Genomic DNA, 19458 nt, shown 5'->3' with positions numbered 1-19458 from the left:
ACTCAACAAAAAACTCCAGCAAGGTGACGCTCTCCTTAAAAGAGCAGAGACTGAACTGAAAGAAAGAGACTCTACAACCTGGGCCTGCAAAACACACTTGCAAGCGGCTCGAGCTAAAATCAACAAACTTACTCTGCAGAGAGACGAGCTCCAAGATGAACTTGACACTGTTCACACAGAACTGAAACATTCTGACAGATTACAGAGGGGCTGGATCGGAGAAACGCACACCACAGAGTTTCTCCCGACCCGCCACTCCAACCCTTTCAGCCAAAAACCCAGAGCTGAAAAAGGGGGTGTAAGCTCACGGCTCAAGAAATCACCAGCCAGCTTACAAAGAACACCTGTCAACAACAGAGGGGGGAGAACCCTTCCAGAGAACGCATGCCATTAAACCCTGCACGGCTTACCAAGAACTTGACAAGCTAGCCAGAAGCATCCCTATGTTCAATCTAGATCCTGCAGGAGGACATGACGTTCACGCTTATTTACAAGACATTGACTTTCACTTGCAAACTGTCACCAACGTGACAGCTGTGAACACATTGTACCTGTTAAAAATCAAATCCAGCCGTGATGTGCATAGTTTTCTGGATCGTCAACCAGAGACTGTCAAAGTGGACTACCAGCAACTGCTACAAACTTTGATTCTTGAATTCTCTGATCCAGACTCAGACCATGGGCTCCTTAACACTATGGACCTCAAACAGGGCCAACTTGAAAACCCACAGACTTTCTGTAGTCAGCTACGAAAAGCCTACTTCAGAGCATGCAACGAACCAGGTATGGAACAGGATGTCGACTTAAAAACTCTGTTCCTCCGAAACCTACATGCCAGTTGGAGTTTTCATCTCAGAGTCCCGGCGTGTCCGCGTAACATGACTACACAAGAGTTACGGAACTTAGCCCACAAAGCTTGCACCAAGCAAAAGACTATTTATGAAAAGACTGTGAAAAACCCCAAAATCTCTGTCTCTGAGCGCTACTTGAAGTTAACCCTAGAGGGCGCCCTACAACACCACAGTCACAGACATTTTTACAGAGAGTCAATACCGTTCCAAGCCAGCAGAGGGCAACACAATCGTGGTGGTGCTCGTCCAAAGCACCAGAGCGAGCGCTCTGAAAGGTTCTGGGACCGGCGACCCAAAAACAGCCGATCCCCACCGTCCAAGACACAAAGCCCCGACAGCTGGCAGTGGAACCACTCTCGACATGACACTGGTAAGCTCAATCCTGAGCCGACATCAGAAAAACACAGGGCAGCCACGTCTGAGACAGCAGAGATCCTGAGGGTGCTGAAAGAGCTTCTTTACATGAAAACTCGCAAGGAAAACAAGGAAGATGAACCAGACATCTTATGTCTAAGCATAAGAACTGAAACCAACACCCTGTCTAACTGCCATCTGTATGAGCCAAGCACCCAGAACACTGCTCGTCATCCACAGACCACAGAGCTAACTGTCACATCAAAAGGGGACAGCATCACCCAAGCTCCACAGCTGACAGCTGCACACCCTGAACGAGACAGCACAGGTCCTCACACCAGGTACCACAAACACCAGGTACCAGAAAATGCTGCTTTGACTACCTGCCTTCGCAGCGAGCTACACAAGACAGGTCCTAACCACCCATCGATCATCACACCTGCCCTGATGCCAACATTCCTGGGCAGCCTTGTCGAAAAGGGGGTGGGCCGAAAAGGAGTGAGCATGGAAGACCTGATCGACACAGGATTAAACCTCACGGTGATCTCATCTCACCTTTTCAAAAGACTCCAATTTGAAGCTAAGAGACAAGATCAAACTCTTACACCTCAAACTTGTGAACTGAATGTACAGTCGTACAGCCAGAATGACATCCGGTTTGAACAGGTTGCTTCCATTCACCTGACAATCGGTCCAATGAGTCTAGTACATCCTATTTATGTCTCACCAATGAACACTCATGCATTTCTCATCGGCAAAGACCTGCTAGACCCCTTTGACCCTTTACTGAACTTCAAACAGCTAAAAGACTTTGCTCAAGTGCGAGAACCTCTTTCCCTCCAGCCACACAGGTTGCCAGAGCCAGACTGTCAGGTCACCGAGGTCACGGGAACTCCCACAGAGCCAGACTGCCAGGTCACAGAGGTCACGGGAACCCCAGCAGCCAGCCATGGGTACACAGCCCCTACGACAGACAAAAGCTCAAGCTCAAGTTCAAGCCTCTGCACCCTAGTCAACGAACAGGGTACGGTGGTACCAGCTTACACCAAAGGGGTCGCTTTTCGGCTCAACCTGCAATGTGGTCAAACCTTAAACCACACGCTGGGTTTCTTCCAATCCTCAACTGAATGTGTGGAACTCGGACTCACACTTGAAGCCACACCCCTCACTGAAGTGTCATCTTGTATAGTCTACCTCCTGTGCAATAACTGCACGGCAACTGACATCAACATTCCCAAGGCCTACCGGCTGGGATGGCTAGTAAGCCATGACTTTAATGACTTTGAACTTGTACTACCTGTCATTGAGCCCATTCCACCTGCACTGATACCCGAAGGGAGTACAAACAACACATTGTTCACTGCACCCTTCAGATTCGTCGCCATCACATCTGTCATTTCGGTGAGCAAAGACCAGGTGTGCAGAATGGATCTGACAGATGACCAACACCTCGCAGTATACACAGTCTCCCACCAAAACGTCAGTGAGACTGATGAAGCTGCTACACCTCTCAATACCAAACTGACTGATGACACACTGACGGAGGAGCCTTACACAGGTTTTCAATCTCAAGTGCAGCAAATTCTACGAGATGCTCATGCACTTCAGAGCGATACAGATTGCCAAAGACTCAGACAAGTTCTTTATAAGCTCAAAGAATCCTGTGCCAAAGACTTTTTAGACTGTGGTCTTACCAACCTACACACGGTGCGCATACCTACGCACCCTGATGCTCCTCCCACTTCTGTCAAATAGTACAAGATTCCCATCACCTCACACAAACCAGTGCAGAAGATCATCGAATCTATGCTGGAGAAAGGTGTCATCTATCCATGCAACAGCACCTACTCAGCCCTCATCTAGCCCGCCCTCAAAACTAACTGCGAGGGGCGACCCACCATTGACTACAGGAAACTGAATCAACCGGTGCCGCTGTCACAATGGCACAAGACACAGCTGGAACAAGAAATGCCCCGAATCAGAGGAGCCACAATCCTCCCTACACTTGATGTGGCCTCTGGATTCTGGACCATTCCGGTGCACCCGGAAAACCAACACAAACTGGCATTAACCCTCTCGAGTCGATTAACGCGGATACGCGTTTTCAGTCATTTTCTCCTGATAACCCCGAAAAGAACTTAAATTACACTTTCAGTTTTAATCGTACAGATAAGAGCAATACACCAATCGAATCTGTAAAGGGTCTACTTTTTTTTGGATACAGACATAATAACAACAAAACTTTGTGCATTTATAAAATAAAGATAACAAACAAGGTGCGCTGTCTGCAGCCTTTGTCTGCGCTGATCTTCTTTTACAAACACGTCATTTAAATGAACTGTAACTCCGTGAATACTCAACGAAAATACATGACAGAGATATCTATAGAAAGCTCGACATGTCTATTTTTAAACAGAAAAACTGCAGAGGCAGTGTTCACCAACCTCAAGAGTCACTTCGTTTCAGCTCCCATTCTTGTCACCCCTGACCCCACACGTAAGTTCGTGGTGGAGGTCGACGCGTCAGAGGTGGGTGTAGGAGCAGTGCTTTCACAACGCGCTTCCTCAGACGATAAGATGCATCCCTGCGCGTTTTTTTCTCATCGATTATCGCCTGCCGAATGTAATTATGACATTGGTAACAGAGAGTTGTTGGCAGTTAAGTTAGCGTTGGAGGAGTGGCGTCATTGGTTAGAGGGTTCTGGGGTACCTTTTATCGTTTGGACCGACCATAAGAATCTTGAATACATCAGATCAGCTAAAAGACTCAACTCCAGACAGGCTCGGTGGGCTCTTTTTTTCTGACAGGAGTTCCCAATTCGTATCCAAATTTTGGCAAGAATTTTGTAAATTACTGGGGGCCACGGTCAGTCTGTCCTCGGGCTATCATTCCCAGAGCAATGGTCAGTCTGAGCGAGCCAATCAGGACCTCGAGAGAATGTTGCGATGTCTGGTTGCCAAGAATCCTTCATCCTGGAGCCAACAGCTTTCTATGGTGGAGTACGCCCACAATTCGTTGCCCGTGTCATCCACGGGCCTCTCGCCATTTAAGTGTAGTTTAGGTTACCAGCCACCAATTTTTCTGAGTCTGGAATCCGAAGTCGCGGTCCCCTCTGCTCACGCATTCGTCCAGAGGTGCCGCCGTACTTGGACTAGAGCCCGTGAGACTCTACTCCAAGCAGGGGGGCGCATGAAGGCCAAGGCCGATCGCCACCGGTCAAAGCATCCCGTTTACGTCGTGGGTCAAAAAGTGTGGCTTTCTACTAAGAATATTCCTCTCCGCTCCGTGTCTAACAAGTTAGCTCCCAAATTCATTGGCCCGTTTCCTGTCACCAAAATTATTAGTCCGGTGGCAGTCCGACTCAAACTACCTCCGGTGTATAGGAGAATTCACTCCGCCTTCCATGTGTCTAAAATCAAGCCTGTGTTTTATTCTCCCATTAATCCGCATGCCCCGGTTCCCCCCCTGCCGCAACTCGTAGATGGGGAACCCACGTATTTGGTAAACCGCATTCTGGACTCGAGACGGAGGGGAGGTGGATTTCAGTACTTGGTGGACTGGGAGGGTTACGGTCCGGAGGAGAGAAGTTGGGTTCCTGCTAGGGACATTCTGGATCACTCCCTTATCGATGATTAGAATCGACAGGTAAGGTTGTCTGGGAACGCCAGGAGGCGTTCCTAAGGGGAGGGGTAATGTCACGGTTCATGAATCGGCTGTCTCTCACTGAGGTGTCTGTGTGAGTGTAATTGTGTGGGTGTGGTTAAACGTTGTGTTGATTAGTGTCACCAGCTGTCGTTCATTTCACCTCCATATATATATCAGTAAATTCCCTCTCTCATTGTCAGATCGTTGTGGTTGTTCCCTGGTGTGCGTCCTGTTCTTGTGTCTTCTCAAACCCAGTTTTCCGTTGGATTTCGTCAGCTCTTCGTGTCGTTTGGATTTCGTCAGTTCCTCGTGTCGTCTGGATGTTCCACGGTTCCTGGGTTTCTCTGCACGCTCTTCACCTGACTTTCATTATTATTATTAAACCTGTTAACTTGCATCTTGCATCCTCTCATTATTCATCACACCAACAAATTGAACTATGAAAGCCTTTTTAACAGAAAGGAAAATGAGGAACACGCTTGCTTCTTTCTTGTGCGCTTTAGGGCGACTTATTTTGTCTCGGCGGACAATTAGATACTTAACTGCAGTTCAGCTTCAAACAACAACTTGAGTTTTTCTTCATTCATTCACACACTGGCATGCATAATAAAAGTACCAGTAGCACGACAAACTGTTTCTCTGTCTTTGATCTATTCTTCCGCCCACATCCACCATTATTCTGTGGGGAATTTAGCTTTTTCTTTTAAAGAGGAATCAAATCTAAAGATTCAAATTGCTTTAATTGAAATGATTCCAAACGTAATTAATTTATACTTCATCATCGGTTCGTCTCGCAAATGTTAAAATCAGTAGATATTCACAATTCTGTTTATGGGAAAACCCTTCTGGTGATTGGTTGTTTGCCTGTTTACATAAGAGCTTCGAAAGTTCATCTGACAGTTCCGTTGTTTGGAAGACTACGATGATTCCTGACAGTCACAAAGTTTCAACAGAGTACTTTGAGTTCTGGATGACAAGAACGCTAGCAGTGTGTTGGAGTAGGTAGTTCAAGCCATGGTGAAAAGAAAGTGCACTGAATTCGTTCAGACATTGGGGTTGTGTCCGAGCTGATTCAGTCCATCTCATGACGCGATCTTCCAATTGACTTGTTGCAAGGCAGAGCGTGAATACCTTAACATGACGCTTTAATTTATCACATGGGGAAATATCTTTGCAGGTTTTGTTTAATAACATATATAAAGTGTCGTACAATACACACAGTTCAAAATACCATCTTTTCATTCATTTCACAGCCGTGAAAATATCTCAGCCATTCTTTCAACACTAAACTTTCCATATAAGGCCATACTTAAAAATATTCTTGTTTGCCATTACCCGACCGACCCTGTCAATTTAGGACCGACTCAAAATTTGTTAATTTTTTTTTGCTTTTAGTCCGACCGACTTGCCGGTTGTAAATTTGCGTTAAGCCCGACCATTTTTTTTTTTTACTCTTCAAACAACTAATACAAAAGCAATAAAATAATATAAATTATATTTTAGTATTGTAAATATATAAATTGCCTAGGGCTACATTCAAATGAAGGCTACGTTCTTTCTTTAAAAAAAACCTGTGACGTCATCTATGTTTACACGGATGTCACACTATGGCCTGTGCGTTTGCTTCGTCTCATACTTTCATTCACTGTCAGAGTCAACAGTTCGCTCTTGGTAATGATGACTGCGGCTGCAGTAAACAAAATGTTCACGGTCACTGTTCAAAGTCATACGGGTTCGGGCACCATAATACATCTAAAAAAAATAATTAAAACAGCTCGACACCGCTTTAACTTGGCACGAAGTTCTGGAAAAACTTTTTTTCCATCCCTTCTCCCGTCTAGTCTAAAACCGTGACCGTGTCGACTGTCACTTTATGTTCGAAAATCTATTGCACGAATCAACCAAACACAAGTTTCGAAAACGAAAATAGGAAATTGATTTTAATGATCTTCACTCGGAGCGCGTCCAGTTTTTTTTGTTTTTTTTGCAACACGTGTCACACAGCAACTGCAGCTTCGGACACACACTTACAACAGCAAACAATACTTCTGCACAATGTTTCTCTTTTTACAAAAGAAATGTGAATTCTGCCGGTATTCAGACCGTCTCATGCATACAGATTCGGGCTAGAATCTCCTATGCGATTTTTTGTTGTTGACATTTCTAATCGTAAACACAGCCATGTTGAAGCCTGCAGTAAATGTTTTGCATTATGGCAGTCCACTGTGCTTACTGTTTTTCGAGAATGTTGCACTCCTGTTTGTCATTGTGCACATAACTTCACGCCAATAAATCATCAGAAATATTGGTCTTTACCAATATATTGACTCTTCACATTCGTCCTGCCTATATTTGGTGTTATTTGCTGTATAAAATGCATCTAGACATGCAAAATAGATTTTACAATCGATTCAATGAACATTTGTCCTGCCTATTGTCCATCGATTTACCTATATTTGGTGTTAATTGCTGTATAAAATGCATCTAGACATGCAAAATCGATTTTACAGTCGATTCAATGAACACTTGTCTCTCAAATCAAACAGGATATTTTTTCCACAAAAGTGACAACCCCCCCCAAAAAAAGCAAAGTAAACGGTCTCTCATTTGTAGGTTGCATTGACACCTAGCGTTAGATGCAAGTAAAACAGTATAACAGTACCTCATTTTTTTTTTCTTCTCACCTGAAATTCATGCAATAAACATGTTTTTGACAGATTTCAATTTGTTTGTGGTCTATATAGCCTGCATCAAAATGAGGTTTGCAATGATGTGCCCGAAGGCACGGGTTGAAGACCCAGTAAGTGACGTCACGATATGCTAATTTGTTTAAATTCATACCAACGTAAACACAATCACCAAGATTTTACTTTTTTTTTTTTTTCATTGAAACTTAAAAAAAATATATATATAGACCTACCTACCGACCCTTTTTAAAAATCTTTTTACTGTTACTGCAAACCAAAATATTTTTAAGGATGGCCTAATAGCACTATCTGCTAAAAGGGGTTATAAAACATTGGTTAAAGTTGCACTGATTACATTGAACACATCAAGCATATATAATACATAAAACATATTATTTCTGAATATAGTTAACAAATGCTACATCTTTTCCTTGGTTTCCCTTGTTATGCTATTCATGATTATTACAATTATTATTAAAATAATCAGCTGTATTTTGAGTTTACTGGCGTTACCTTTCTGTAAAAACAAACTGACACAATGATGTGATATCTAAGGTGAAAGTGAATTGACGTGTGGCCAAGTATGGTGACCCATACTTGGAATTTGTGCTCTGCATTTAACTCATCCAAGTGCACACACACAGTAGTGAACACACACACCATGAACACACACCCAGAGCAGTGGGCAGCCATATTGCTGCAGGGTCTGGGGAGCAGATGGGGTTTCGATGCCTTGCTCAAGGGTCCCACCTCAGTTTTGGTATTGAGGGTGGAAAAGAGTGCTGATTATTCACTTCACCCACTGACAATTCCTGCCCGACCTGAGACTCGAGGCTCCAACCTTTGGGTTGCAAGTCAGACTCATAATGTAGCTGTCAAGAATCCCTGCTGTTTAATGTTTGTGAACTATTCATGAACAACTTCATTAAATACCACTAGTCCGACATTAAATACAACTAGTCCGTCAGTTCATTTTGGCTCTCTATTACAAATGATTGCCATTGGCTGGTAATGTAACCATTTAAATATAATTTTATTACTTGTACTTTTTTTTTACTAATGCTATTTTTCAGTCTGAATATTTAGTCCAATATTGCTTCCAAGTAATGCAACTAATGAGGGAAGATTAACATTTATTCCAATGTCAAATTTCTGTTGAAGAAAAGCAAAGATATTTAATTTATTGCAGTCAATAAGCTGAACTAATGATAAACTATGGCAAAAAGACACTTCAAACATTAACTTTTTGTGGCCTGGATGTGGCAACTAGATTTTAAGAGGGGTTTGAATCCAGAAATTTTAACTCTAGTAATTAGAGTATAGTTACATGCCGAGGTCTCTATACGTAACTGACACTTTACATTGCTGAGAGAATGCAGTGTTTTGTAATCTAGAGATAGTAAATGGGTGTAGCACATGCACTGTCGAGTCAAGTGCCAGTGGATTTGAGACCTTCTTCCACAAGACTGTAAGATTGCGATGAACATCTTGTGATGACGTTTTGAACTGAGATGTCTTGTAGAGATTATAAATGCAGCGCTCTTAGCTGGCATTCTGCCATGCCAAACCATGCTCACAGAAGCTGCTTACTTAATTAAAAACAAAGGTTTTCTGTGAATGTTGATGCTTTAATAACAAATATTTATCAAGAGCGTGTATGCTGGGATTTCATACATTTCATGGAGAAAAAAAGTAATGCAACTAGTAATGTAACTAATTAATTACTTATTTACATTAGAAATAAAGTAATCAGAACAGTAATGTGATTACTTTTAAAAGGAGTAATCAGTAATTTCGTTATGTTTTCGGAGTAACTTGCCCAACATTGGTCTGAACATAAACAAGAAAGCATAAATATTTCTGTTTTCAGAATAAACAGTTACATATAAAATGTATGTGCTGTGAAGAGAGAAAAAAAGAGGTTAAGCCATGTTTGAGGTAAATAAATAAAATACTGTATACTATTGATTAATTAAATCAAAATAGCAAATAATAATAATAATAATGATCAGCACATATAGTAAATTCTAAAATGTTCTGCAACACTAGCCAATGTCAAGTTGATTATTTAGACTTCTATATTTACAGTTTAGACTCCATCACCGCTGCAACCAAAATCAGGAACAATTAATTCAGTCTGATCTATTGCACATGCTTGTTAACCATGCCATTAGCAAGCACAATTCATTATTAGTGATTTTTCCCCTTTACATTATGTTTATAAATGTTTCCAGAATATTCTCGTTCACCATTCCTCGCTGGTGGAATGATCTTCCCATCCCTATCCGGAATGTTGAATCCCTGACAACTTTCAAGCGACAGCTAAAAACTAATCTCTTTCTAAAGTACTTGGCTTCATCTTAAAAAAAAAAAACAAAAAAAAAAAAACACTTTCTCTTGATTTATTCCTTTTTCTAACTTTTACTTATTTGAAAAATGTCTAAAACTTGGTATTACAAGAACTTCCTTTGTCTGTTTGCCTCTTTAAGAAGAATCACTTTATGTATCCCCCAATTGTAAGTCAGTTTGGATAAAAGCGTCTGAAAATGACTAAATGTAAAGGATGAGTGAGGAATTACAGGTACATACTGTTGGATCTCTTCTTGGGTTAGCTTGTCACTCCTTTGCTCTCCAGTAACCAAAGCCAGCTCTTCCTTCAAAGATTGTATCTCCTTCTTCAAACGGACAATCAGCTGACAGACATACAACATACAAATTTTAGCAGCATAATATAGTGAGCATCTAACATGCAGAATATATTCTGCCTAGCAACACAAATACTATATATATATATATATATATATATATACATATATATATATACAGTGTATATATATATATATATATATATATATATATATATATATATATATATTAGGGGTGTAACGATACGCGTATTCGTATTGAACCGTTCGGTACGAGGCTTACGGTTCGGTACGCGGTACGCATTATGGACCCAACGGTTCGTTGGACTAATTAATTATATTTGGAAAATAAAAAAACAATTGTCAAATATAATGATATGCGTTCAACCAGGTAGTCCAATAACCCAAACGACGTATCAGGCAATGCCCCTGACACCCCCGAAGAAGAAAAAAACACCAACTTATATGTTTATGTTAGGCTACTCAGTCAGGCACTCGCTCACTCAGTACGCGCTGAAGGCTCGTTGCAAAATGGCCAATGCGTTTAACAGACCAGAAATATAAGATCCTCCAATAACCAACAGGTCTGGTGTTTGGGTGCACTTTGGATTCCCTGTAAGCTATAATGGTGATGGCAAGAGAGTGGTGGATAAAAAACAACGATATGTCACATCTAGGGTACACCAGCGGGAATACAAAAAAAAAAAAAAAACACCAGCGGGAATACTTGAAACATGTCAACTCATTTGTGCCGACATCACCTTAGTGTGTTAGTATCTGGGAAAAGACGAAAAAAAGGAGAAACATACACGAAACATACAACAAACTATCCCCGCAGCATTTAGACAGACATTTCCAACAGATTCAAACAGGGCAAAAGACATCACCACGGCGATTGGTAGCCTACATTTACGTTATAGCCGCGGATATGAGAACTTACTATTTACCATTCATTCTATCATCACCATTATAGCTTACAGGGAATCCAAAGTGCACCCAAACACCAGACCTGTTGGTTATTGGAGGATCTTCTATTTCTGGTCTGTTAAACGCATTAGCCATTTTGCAACGAGCCTTCAGCGCATACTGAGTGAGCGAGCACCTTACTCTGTAGTGGAAAACGTAGGTTTTAAGAACATGCTTAATGTAATTGAGCCCCGTTACAATATTCATTCACGAGCCCATTTCAGACAGACCGTAATTCCTGCCCTATAGAGAACCAATTGAGTAAAAACACACTCAATATAAAGAGTTATAGAGTTCCATATAATATAATATATTTTTTTATAAGGAGCTGTTTTTGTTTTATACAGTATGCTGCTAAGAAAACACCATAGAAGATGGGTAAAGAATAGCTCCATCATTGTTCAATGTAAAAAAAAACAAAAAAAAAAACATACTTTGTTAGTTTTAATAAATAAAACATTTTTTAAGGAAATCAAGGAAATATATCTGCCAATTTTTTCTTTTTGCTGTATCTAAAACGTACCGAACCGAACCGTGACACCAGTGTATCGTATCGAACCGAACCGTGAATTTTGCAAACCGTTACACCCCTAATATATATATATATATATATATATATGCACCACATTTGTTCTGCAGATAATAAAAGCCTTGATTAACTTGACAAATACTAACAAAAGCTTCACAAATATTTATAATGAATTACTAAGTATAAATGTAGGATTTATGTAAATGCTATTTGTGTCCAATTTTATGATGGAATCTGGAACACACCTCACGCTTAGTAGAATATGGTAATTCCCATAAGATCTCTAATAAATTGTGTATTTATGCTAAACTGGAGACATCTGCAACATGTACTTGTAACTCTTTTGAAATCAACTTCAAATCGAGTCTTCCATGTGCTTCGTAATATGCAGGATTTAATTGGTATGCAGAGTTGCTGTCAATGTAGAGCATTCAGAGGCACTTCAGGACTGTTTCAACACCCCAGACTGCTATATGTTTAAGCAGGTTGCCACATACAATAACACCACGGACTTTCAGAAGTACACAGAGACTGTCACTGCCTACATCAAGTGCATTGATGAAGCAACGGTCACCAAGACATTTACTGTCCAGGCCAATCAGAAGGGTCCTGAGGGTGTGACATCATCCTCCTATATAGGTCACTAATCACCAGATCAGGGGGTTCTTTTAGTTTCAAAAATTCCAGGAGAAGATGCTGAGCTAAAAGCTCTCAAAACCACGCTAAGCTTGTGCCAGGCTTCGGCCTTGACTAATCATTCATCAAGATCCTCTGATTCGAACTGGTCTCATCTATTCACATCAGCAGAGACCAAGTGGAGCCCCAAAGTGCATCAAGGTAAAACTTAGGGGCCATTCACATATCGCGCCTAAAAACGCGTGGAAAACGCTAGGCGCGCCGCTTTCTCCTTCTATCCAAAGCACTCAGACAGTTGCGCCCCTGAGGCGTCTGCCATTGCTAAGCAACCATGACGCGCTCTCTCCATGAAGACGCGGAAATTTCAGCAAAGGATAAATGGATTTGCAGCACTAAAAATCGCTTGCAGTAGCTCTGCTACTAAATTTATTTCAAAATGGCAATCCATATACAGCTATGGTCAGCTGTTCCTTCATCTTGGCTGAGCTTTTAACGTTGTTACGGGAAAGGATGAAGCTGATTGGTTAGTTCTTGTCACATGACCCGCGGTGCGCTTGCGGCATTCTGAAAAGTTGAGATGTTTTTAGCTCGATGCGGTGCGGACGCGCCTGGAAAAACGAGCGCTTATGAGGGCGCATACCGCGTGCTTACATTGGAAATAACGAATTTGAGCGCGCAAAAGACGCGATATGTGAAGGGCCCCTTAGTCTTATTAATTGATACATTAAGTATAATATGAACCTTTTACAAAGGTGTGTTTGAACTAAGAAACTGATGTTTCCTTCAGCTGTAGATCTGCTGAATATCAAATTGTACCATAGCTTCATGTCTTTATTTATTTTCTTTTTACTGCTTAAGCTTTAACTGGTAACACTTTATAATAACGTTCTGTTATAAGTAATTTATAAATTATTGGTTAATGATGAACTAATCATTTACAAAACATGACTATACATTCATAAGTGATTAATAAGTTAACATTTTAGTAATGTTTTATTAATTAATTTATAAGTCACTTATAAGTTATTAGTTAATGATGAACAAATCATTTACAAAACATGACTATATGTTTGTAAATGTTTAATGAGTGGTATGCTGACGATTTACAAATGTGTTGTAAGTTATCTTAAAAAAAGTTGAAATCATGAAATAAATCAAACTGATCATTAGTAGACGGTTTATAAGATATTAGTTGATACATTATTTATCACTTATAAATCATTGAAGTATTTATGTCAAAATTGTTTTGTATAATTATCTCAATAAAATTGTTTTAATCATGAACAAATGATGAGCAAACCATTAGAAAATGATCAGTATATGATTTATTGGCAAATTTGTTAGCTGGATGCATTAGTCAGGTGATTCCAGTGAGTTGTGTTAAATCCTTACACTCATCAGCACAGACTTGTGTTCTGTGTGGAGTGTGTGGGATCTAGTGATGAAGTGAACCTCTCAACCGGTTTTACCTTCCATTGAAGCTCACATTAGGTGCACAGAGTTAAAGACTCCATGTGTGTCAGAGAAGACAGCTGTCTGTACCCTTACCAGTCAGTACTTAGTACACACTACAAAGTGTTCAACACCTGTTAAAGATGATGTGTAAACACATGAATAAATCATTTACAAAGCTTTCTGCATCCCCTTATCTAAAGTGTAAACTATTCATCACTTGTAAATGTGTTACATATCATTTGTAGATCTTTCTTACCTGTAACAAATTATTTGTATATGTACACAAGTCATTTATAACACCTTCTGCATATTTATCTTAAACATAACCATTTTGACAATATACAAAGTTTAACAGGCAGATAAATGTACGTTAGTCACAATAATTTAAAACGTTACAAAAAGCAGTATAAAGAACAGATAAAATGACGCGTGTGCTACATTACCAGTGTTCTGACAGCAAAAAATTTTTTGTAAGTTACAAAATGAAATTAAAGTTTAATCGCTGCAAAGATTCTCCTGATCTGCATTTCCATCCTTCAAAGCGTCGTGCTGCATCTCTCTCAACACAATTTGGCATGTCGCAAACAATCTATGGTGGTCGCAAATCACAAGTGACAGCCAATAAGGAGCGAGGTTTGACGTCACTGCCGCAGACCAGTGTCATTGTGTTGAAGTGCCAATTTTGAAAGTTTTAACGGATGAGAAGGCAGCTACACTCTAAAAATGGCTGGGTTAAAAATAACCCAATTAGCAACCCAGCGCTGGGTAAATATTGGACAGAACACATGCTGGTTTACACATTTTAACCCAGCATGCTGGGTTATTGAGAAAACCCAAGATAGAGTCATTTTTACCATTTGTGTTTGCATTTTTATGGTTCTGGGTTATTTTTGCTGGGTTATTCATTATAATAATGAAGAATACAGGTTATTTAGACTGTTAAAATTTTTTTTTAATGCCATCTGACATTCACAAATTTGTTCTAATGACAAACAACATGCAATTTTCCCTTTTTTTTGTTTCCAGAAAATGCAAATAAAAAAAAATAAAGAAAATAACACAAATACAGTTGCAATAAATTATTTCTGAATGACCTGTGTATAGATATTTAGCTATTATATTTTGACATGTTTAGCTATTTAAATACACAGTGAAATGACATTGACAATTAACATTTTTTAAATTTAAATGTAAAATAATTTAAAGATGTCCTAAAATTTATATCAAGTATATAAAGACTCCCGTGAGGTAGATGTGCACTGCTTAGGGTAGTTCAACATATAGTTCACCCAAAAATGAAAAATCTGTCATCTACTGTATTACTCACCGTCACGTTACAAACACCTAAGACCTTCGTTCATCTTCAGAACACAAGTTAAGATATTTTTGATGAAATTCGAGAGCTTTCAGACCAGGCTGTATAATTAATGACAATTTTCATTTTTAGGTTAACTATTGTCAAACACTTAAGCTTTGAAGCAAAGATCTACACCTGAGAGAAGTGTACTCTGCTATAGAGCCTGTCTACGGAAGGACAATTTTCAAAAGGAATTGTGAAAAATTGTGACATAATCCAAACACAATTGCAAATCTTGAACAAAAACAAGTTTGAGTTTCAAAAACACTGAACAAAAATTACTGTTTCAGTTCTCTTACGAGAGTTCTCTCGACTGCGTCTTAGCTAAGACACTGCGGGAAAAGTCTCTTTTCACGATACACTGAAGCAAAAAAATATCCTTAGTTTTGAATTATTGTAAAGCGCTTTTGCAGCAGCACACAGCCATAGGCGAGACGGCTCGCTCGCGCCCTCCATGCCACTTCCCGCCGAAACGGGTGTGGCCTAGCCCTATAAAGGGAGCTCGAAAAGGCTGACTCACCTGATTTTTCATCTCTTCAGCTAAGCTCACGCATCGTTGGATCACGAGAGGAAGCAAGCGGCATCCGATAGCATCTCAGCGGGACGAGCCATTCCTGAAGCCGCTGGCCAACGCCGCCTTCCACTGTCGTTCCTGCTGCGCTTTCCGGCGCCTATATCCTTTTTCATTCATATCCTCGTGTGTGTGTTCGCCCTGCGACACACACTCGTAAAAGAGCTGCATCTTTTTAAAGATGCCTTCTTGCGGCTCGTGCAGAGCCCCACTCAGCGAGGGAGACCGTCACGTCATCTGTGTCTCCTGCCTGGGTGAGGATCATGCAGCGCTTGCGCTCGCTGATGGCGGCTGCCCTCACTGCGAGCTGTTGCCAATGGTGACTCTGAGCCGTTATCACGGCTACCCAGATATTTCCCGAAAAGAGTGTAATTTCTGGTGTCCCGGCCATGGCCGATTGGTGCTATAAATGTAGTGACGATGCCCACTGCTCAGTGCCCATCTCCACATATAAGCACAGCCCTTCACACAGGGCTCGCGCCCATAAAAGCGACTCAGGTCGATCGCGCGCACTACATAGTAAACGTGCCCACTCCTCAGTGCCCACAAACACTATGTCACACACGTCATGTGGTTTCTGTAAAAACGAAACCCGTGCACGTTCGTTCTGCCCAGGCAGACAGCGAGTCAAAAGCAGTAAATGTGCACGCTTACAGCCCACAATTACTCACAGACAGCACGAGTCCCACGGGACCCGCTCAGCCCTCCCTCACTCGGTTAAGCACCGTGGCGGGGTCGAGGACGAGCGATCTGCTCGCTGTGATCAGCGCGCTCCCCACCTCAAATGTCACAAGCATAACGCCAATATTACAGCACATCGAAGCGCTGCTGTTGCCCAGCCAACAGAGCGCGCTTTGCATCCAACCCTTAGCCATTCATGCAGACGCATGGTCAGTGCTTCCGGGGGTTTCGGATTGGGTGCTAGACATTATAAAGAGAGGCTACTCGCTACAGTTTTTTTCGACGCCCTCCGCGCTTTTTAGCGCGCGTCGAAACTACGGTCAAAACAGAAGTAGCACACCTACTTCGAGCCGAAATATCAAAACTGTTGAGCAAAGGGGCAGTGGAGCCTGTATCTCAAGCTCAAAGCGAAAGGGGGCTGTACAGCAGATACTTTCTAGTGCCCAAGAAAGACAGGGGTTTCAGACCCATACTGGATCTAAGACAGCTGAACAAAGCATTGGCGAAACGCAGTTCCAAAATGCTTACAACCAGGAAACTCCTCGCGCATATTCGCAGAGGAGACTGGTTCATGTCGATAGATCTGAAGGACGCGTATTTTCAAATACAGATAGCGTCACGTCACAGGCGATACTTGAGATGCGCCTTCGAGGGCCAGACATACCAGTATACAGTCCTGCCGTTCGGCTTGTCCCTGGCTCCTCATACATTTACGAGGTGCATGGACGCAGCGCTCGCTACTCTCAGACTCAGAGGCATGCGAGTGCTGAACTATTTGGATGACTGGCTGATTCTGGCTCAATCACGATCAGAGCTTGTGGAACACAGGGCCATTTTACTCGATCACCTCGAGAAACTCGGTCTCAGTGTCAACTGGACGAAGAGTTCGCTGAACCCCAGTCAAACGATACTGTTTTGGGTATAGCTCTGGACTCAAAGTCCATGACGGTGCGGCTGTCGCCACAGCGCGCATTGGGCATTCAGCGCGCAGCGAGCTCTCTCCGCTGCGGCGCGTCCGTCTCGCTCAGAGAATTTCAGAAGATGCTAGGTCTCATGGCTTCAGCATCACCAGTTCTTCAGTTGGGCTTGCTCCGCATGCGCCCCTTGCAGTTCTGGCTGAAAGCGCGAGTACCGCGCAGAGCGTGGACATCCGGGCGGTTGCGTCTCAAGGTCAATCAGAGCTGTGTTACAGCTTTGAAACCCTGGACAGCAAACGACTGGTACCAATCAGGTGTAAGCCTGGGGACTTCCTCGAAAGTGAAAGTGGTGTCGACGGACGCCTCCACTTCGGGATGGGGAGCGCTGCTCGAGGGCAGACCGTTCTTTGGCCTGTGGGCGGAACGGGAAAAGTTCCAACATATCAACTGTCTGGAAGTGCTGGCAGTGGAGAACGCGCTGACGCGTTTTTGTCCCCGAATCAAGGGCCACCACGTCTTAGTCCGTTCGGACAACATGTCTGTGGTGTCCTACATAAATCGCCAGGGCGGTCTCAGGTCCCGGAACCTGTACATGTTGGCGGAACGCCTCCTGGTTTGGGCCCAGTCCAACTTGCGCTCGCTGAGAGCAGTTCATGTGCCTGGGCTACAGAATCTGGGTCCAGACAGACTGTCCAGGAACCACATTCCCATGGGCGAATGGTCTCTACACCCACAGACAGTCCGGCTGCTGTGGGAGAGATTTGGCAGGGCAGAAATGGACCTCTTCGCGTCCCACGAAAACGCTCACTGCCCCGTGTTCTTTTCCAAGAACGAAAGCGCGCTGTCACGGAGGTGGCCGTGCTGCCCGCTTTATGCTTTTCCCCCCGTCTCCCTCCTTCCGTAGGTGATAGAATGGGTGAGGGAAACGAAATGCTCAGTACTGCTTGTAGCACCACTTTGGAAGAACCAACCATGGTTTCCAGATTTGATGCAGTTAGCAGACGCTGCCCCGTGGCCAGTGCCGTTGAGGAGGGACCTCCTCTCGCAGGCCAGGGGCTCGATTTGGCACCCTCAACCGGAGTTGTGGTCCCTCCATGTGTGGGCGCTCAACGGTTACCCGCTGATCTCTCAGTGGTGCTAAATACTATCACTCAGGCTAGAGCTCCGTCGACTCGACGGCTATATGCCTCGAAGTGGTCAGTATTCTCCAGCTGGTGCACAGCTCGGGGACGTTCACCCCTTAATTGTGAGGTGACGGAGGTTCTCTCCTTCCTACAAGAGCTGTTGGATAAGGGCAGAGCCCCCTCCACGCTCAAAGTTTACGTGGCGGCTATCGCAGCGTTTTCTGAGACAACGCTCGGTCAGTCAATAGGAAGGAACGATTTGATCATCCGCTTCCTTAGAGGAGCTAGGAGGCTGAATCCTCCCAGACCTCCGTCAGTCCCTGTATGGGACCTCTCGATGGTTTTGGAGGCCATGAAAGGTTCCCCTTTCGAGCCTATCCAAACGATTAGCCTCAAACATCTGTCATTCAAGACAGTGTTCTTGTTGTCTCTCGCTTCAGTGAAGCGTGTGGGTGACCTGCACGCGCTCTCGGTGAGCCCGACGTGCTTGGAGTTTGGGCCTGATGACTCAAGAGTCATACTCAAACCTAGGCACGGTTATGTGCCGAAATCCCTCAACACACCGTTTCGGGCTCAGGTTATTTCCCTGTCTGCCCTGTCGGTGTCAGAAGAGGATGGAGACTCAAGTCTTCTTTGCCCCGTTAGGGTTTTAAGAACTTATGTGTCTCGCTCTGCTGTCTTCAGACAGACTGAGCAGCTGTTTGTCTCATTCAGTGGACGTTCCAAGGGAATGGCTGTTTCGAAACATAGCCTATCCAGATGGATAGTTGACGCTATAGCGTTAGCTTACACCTCCAGTGGCCTTCAGTGCCCACTGGGTGTCAGAGCACACTCCACAAGAGGCGTCGCCTCATCGTGGGCGTGGTCTAGTGGGATTTCCTTACAGGATATATGTATGGCGGCAGGATGGGCCTCGCCGTCTACATTTATCAGGTTCTATAACCTAGAGGTTCCCGCTCTGCAAGCAAAGCTGTTGTCGGTATAGTTGAATCAGTGTCCTGATTGGAACTCTGAGATCGCAAGCGCCATGCGCTGCCGAC

General features: G+C 42.9%; 1 protein-coding gene across 1 annotated transcript in view; it reads right to left on the bottom strand.

The window, feature by feature from the left end:
- The window catches only part of kif6 (kinesin family member 6), a 306561-nt gene that overhangs the window by 193792 nt on the left and 93311 nt on the right, over window positions 1-19458 (bottom strand). Inside the window, exon 10 of the mRNA XM_059519411.1 lies at window positions 10127-10230. Coding sequence (XP_059375394.1) covers window positions 10127-10230 — 104 coding nt within the window. The remainder of the gene's footprint in view (window positions 1-10126; window positions 10231-19458) is intronic.

This window comes from Carassius carassius, chromosome 31, assembly GCF_963082965.1.
Source record: "Carassius carassius chromosome 31, fCarCar2.1, whole genome shotgun sequence".
Lineage (NCBI taxonomy): Eukaryota > Metazoa > Chordata > Actinopteri > Cypriniformes > Cyprinidae > Carassius > Carassius carassius.
Note: the sequence above shows the minus strand (reverse complement) of the source record. Positions and strands in the feature narration are given on the sequence as shown.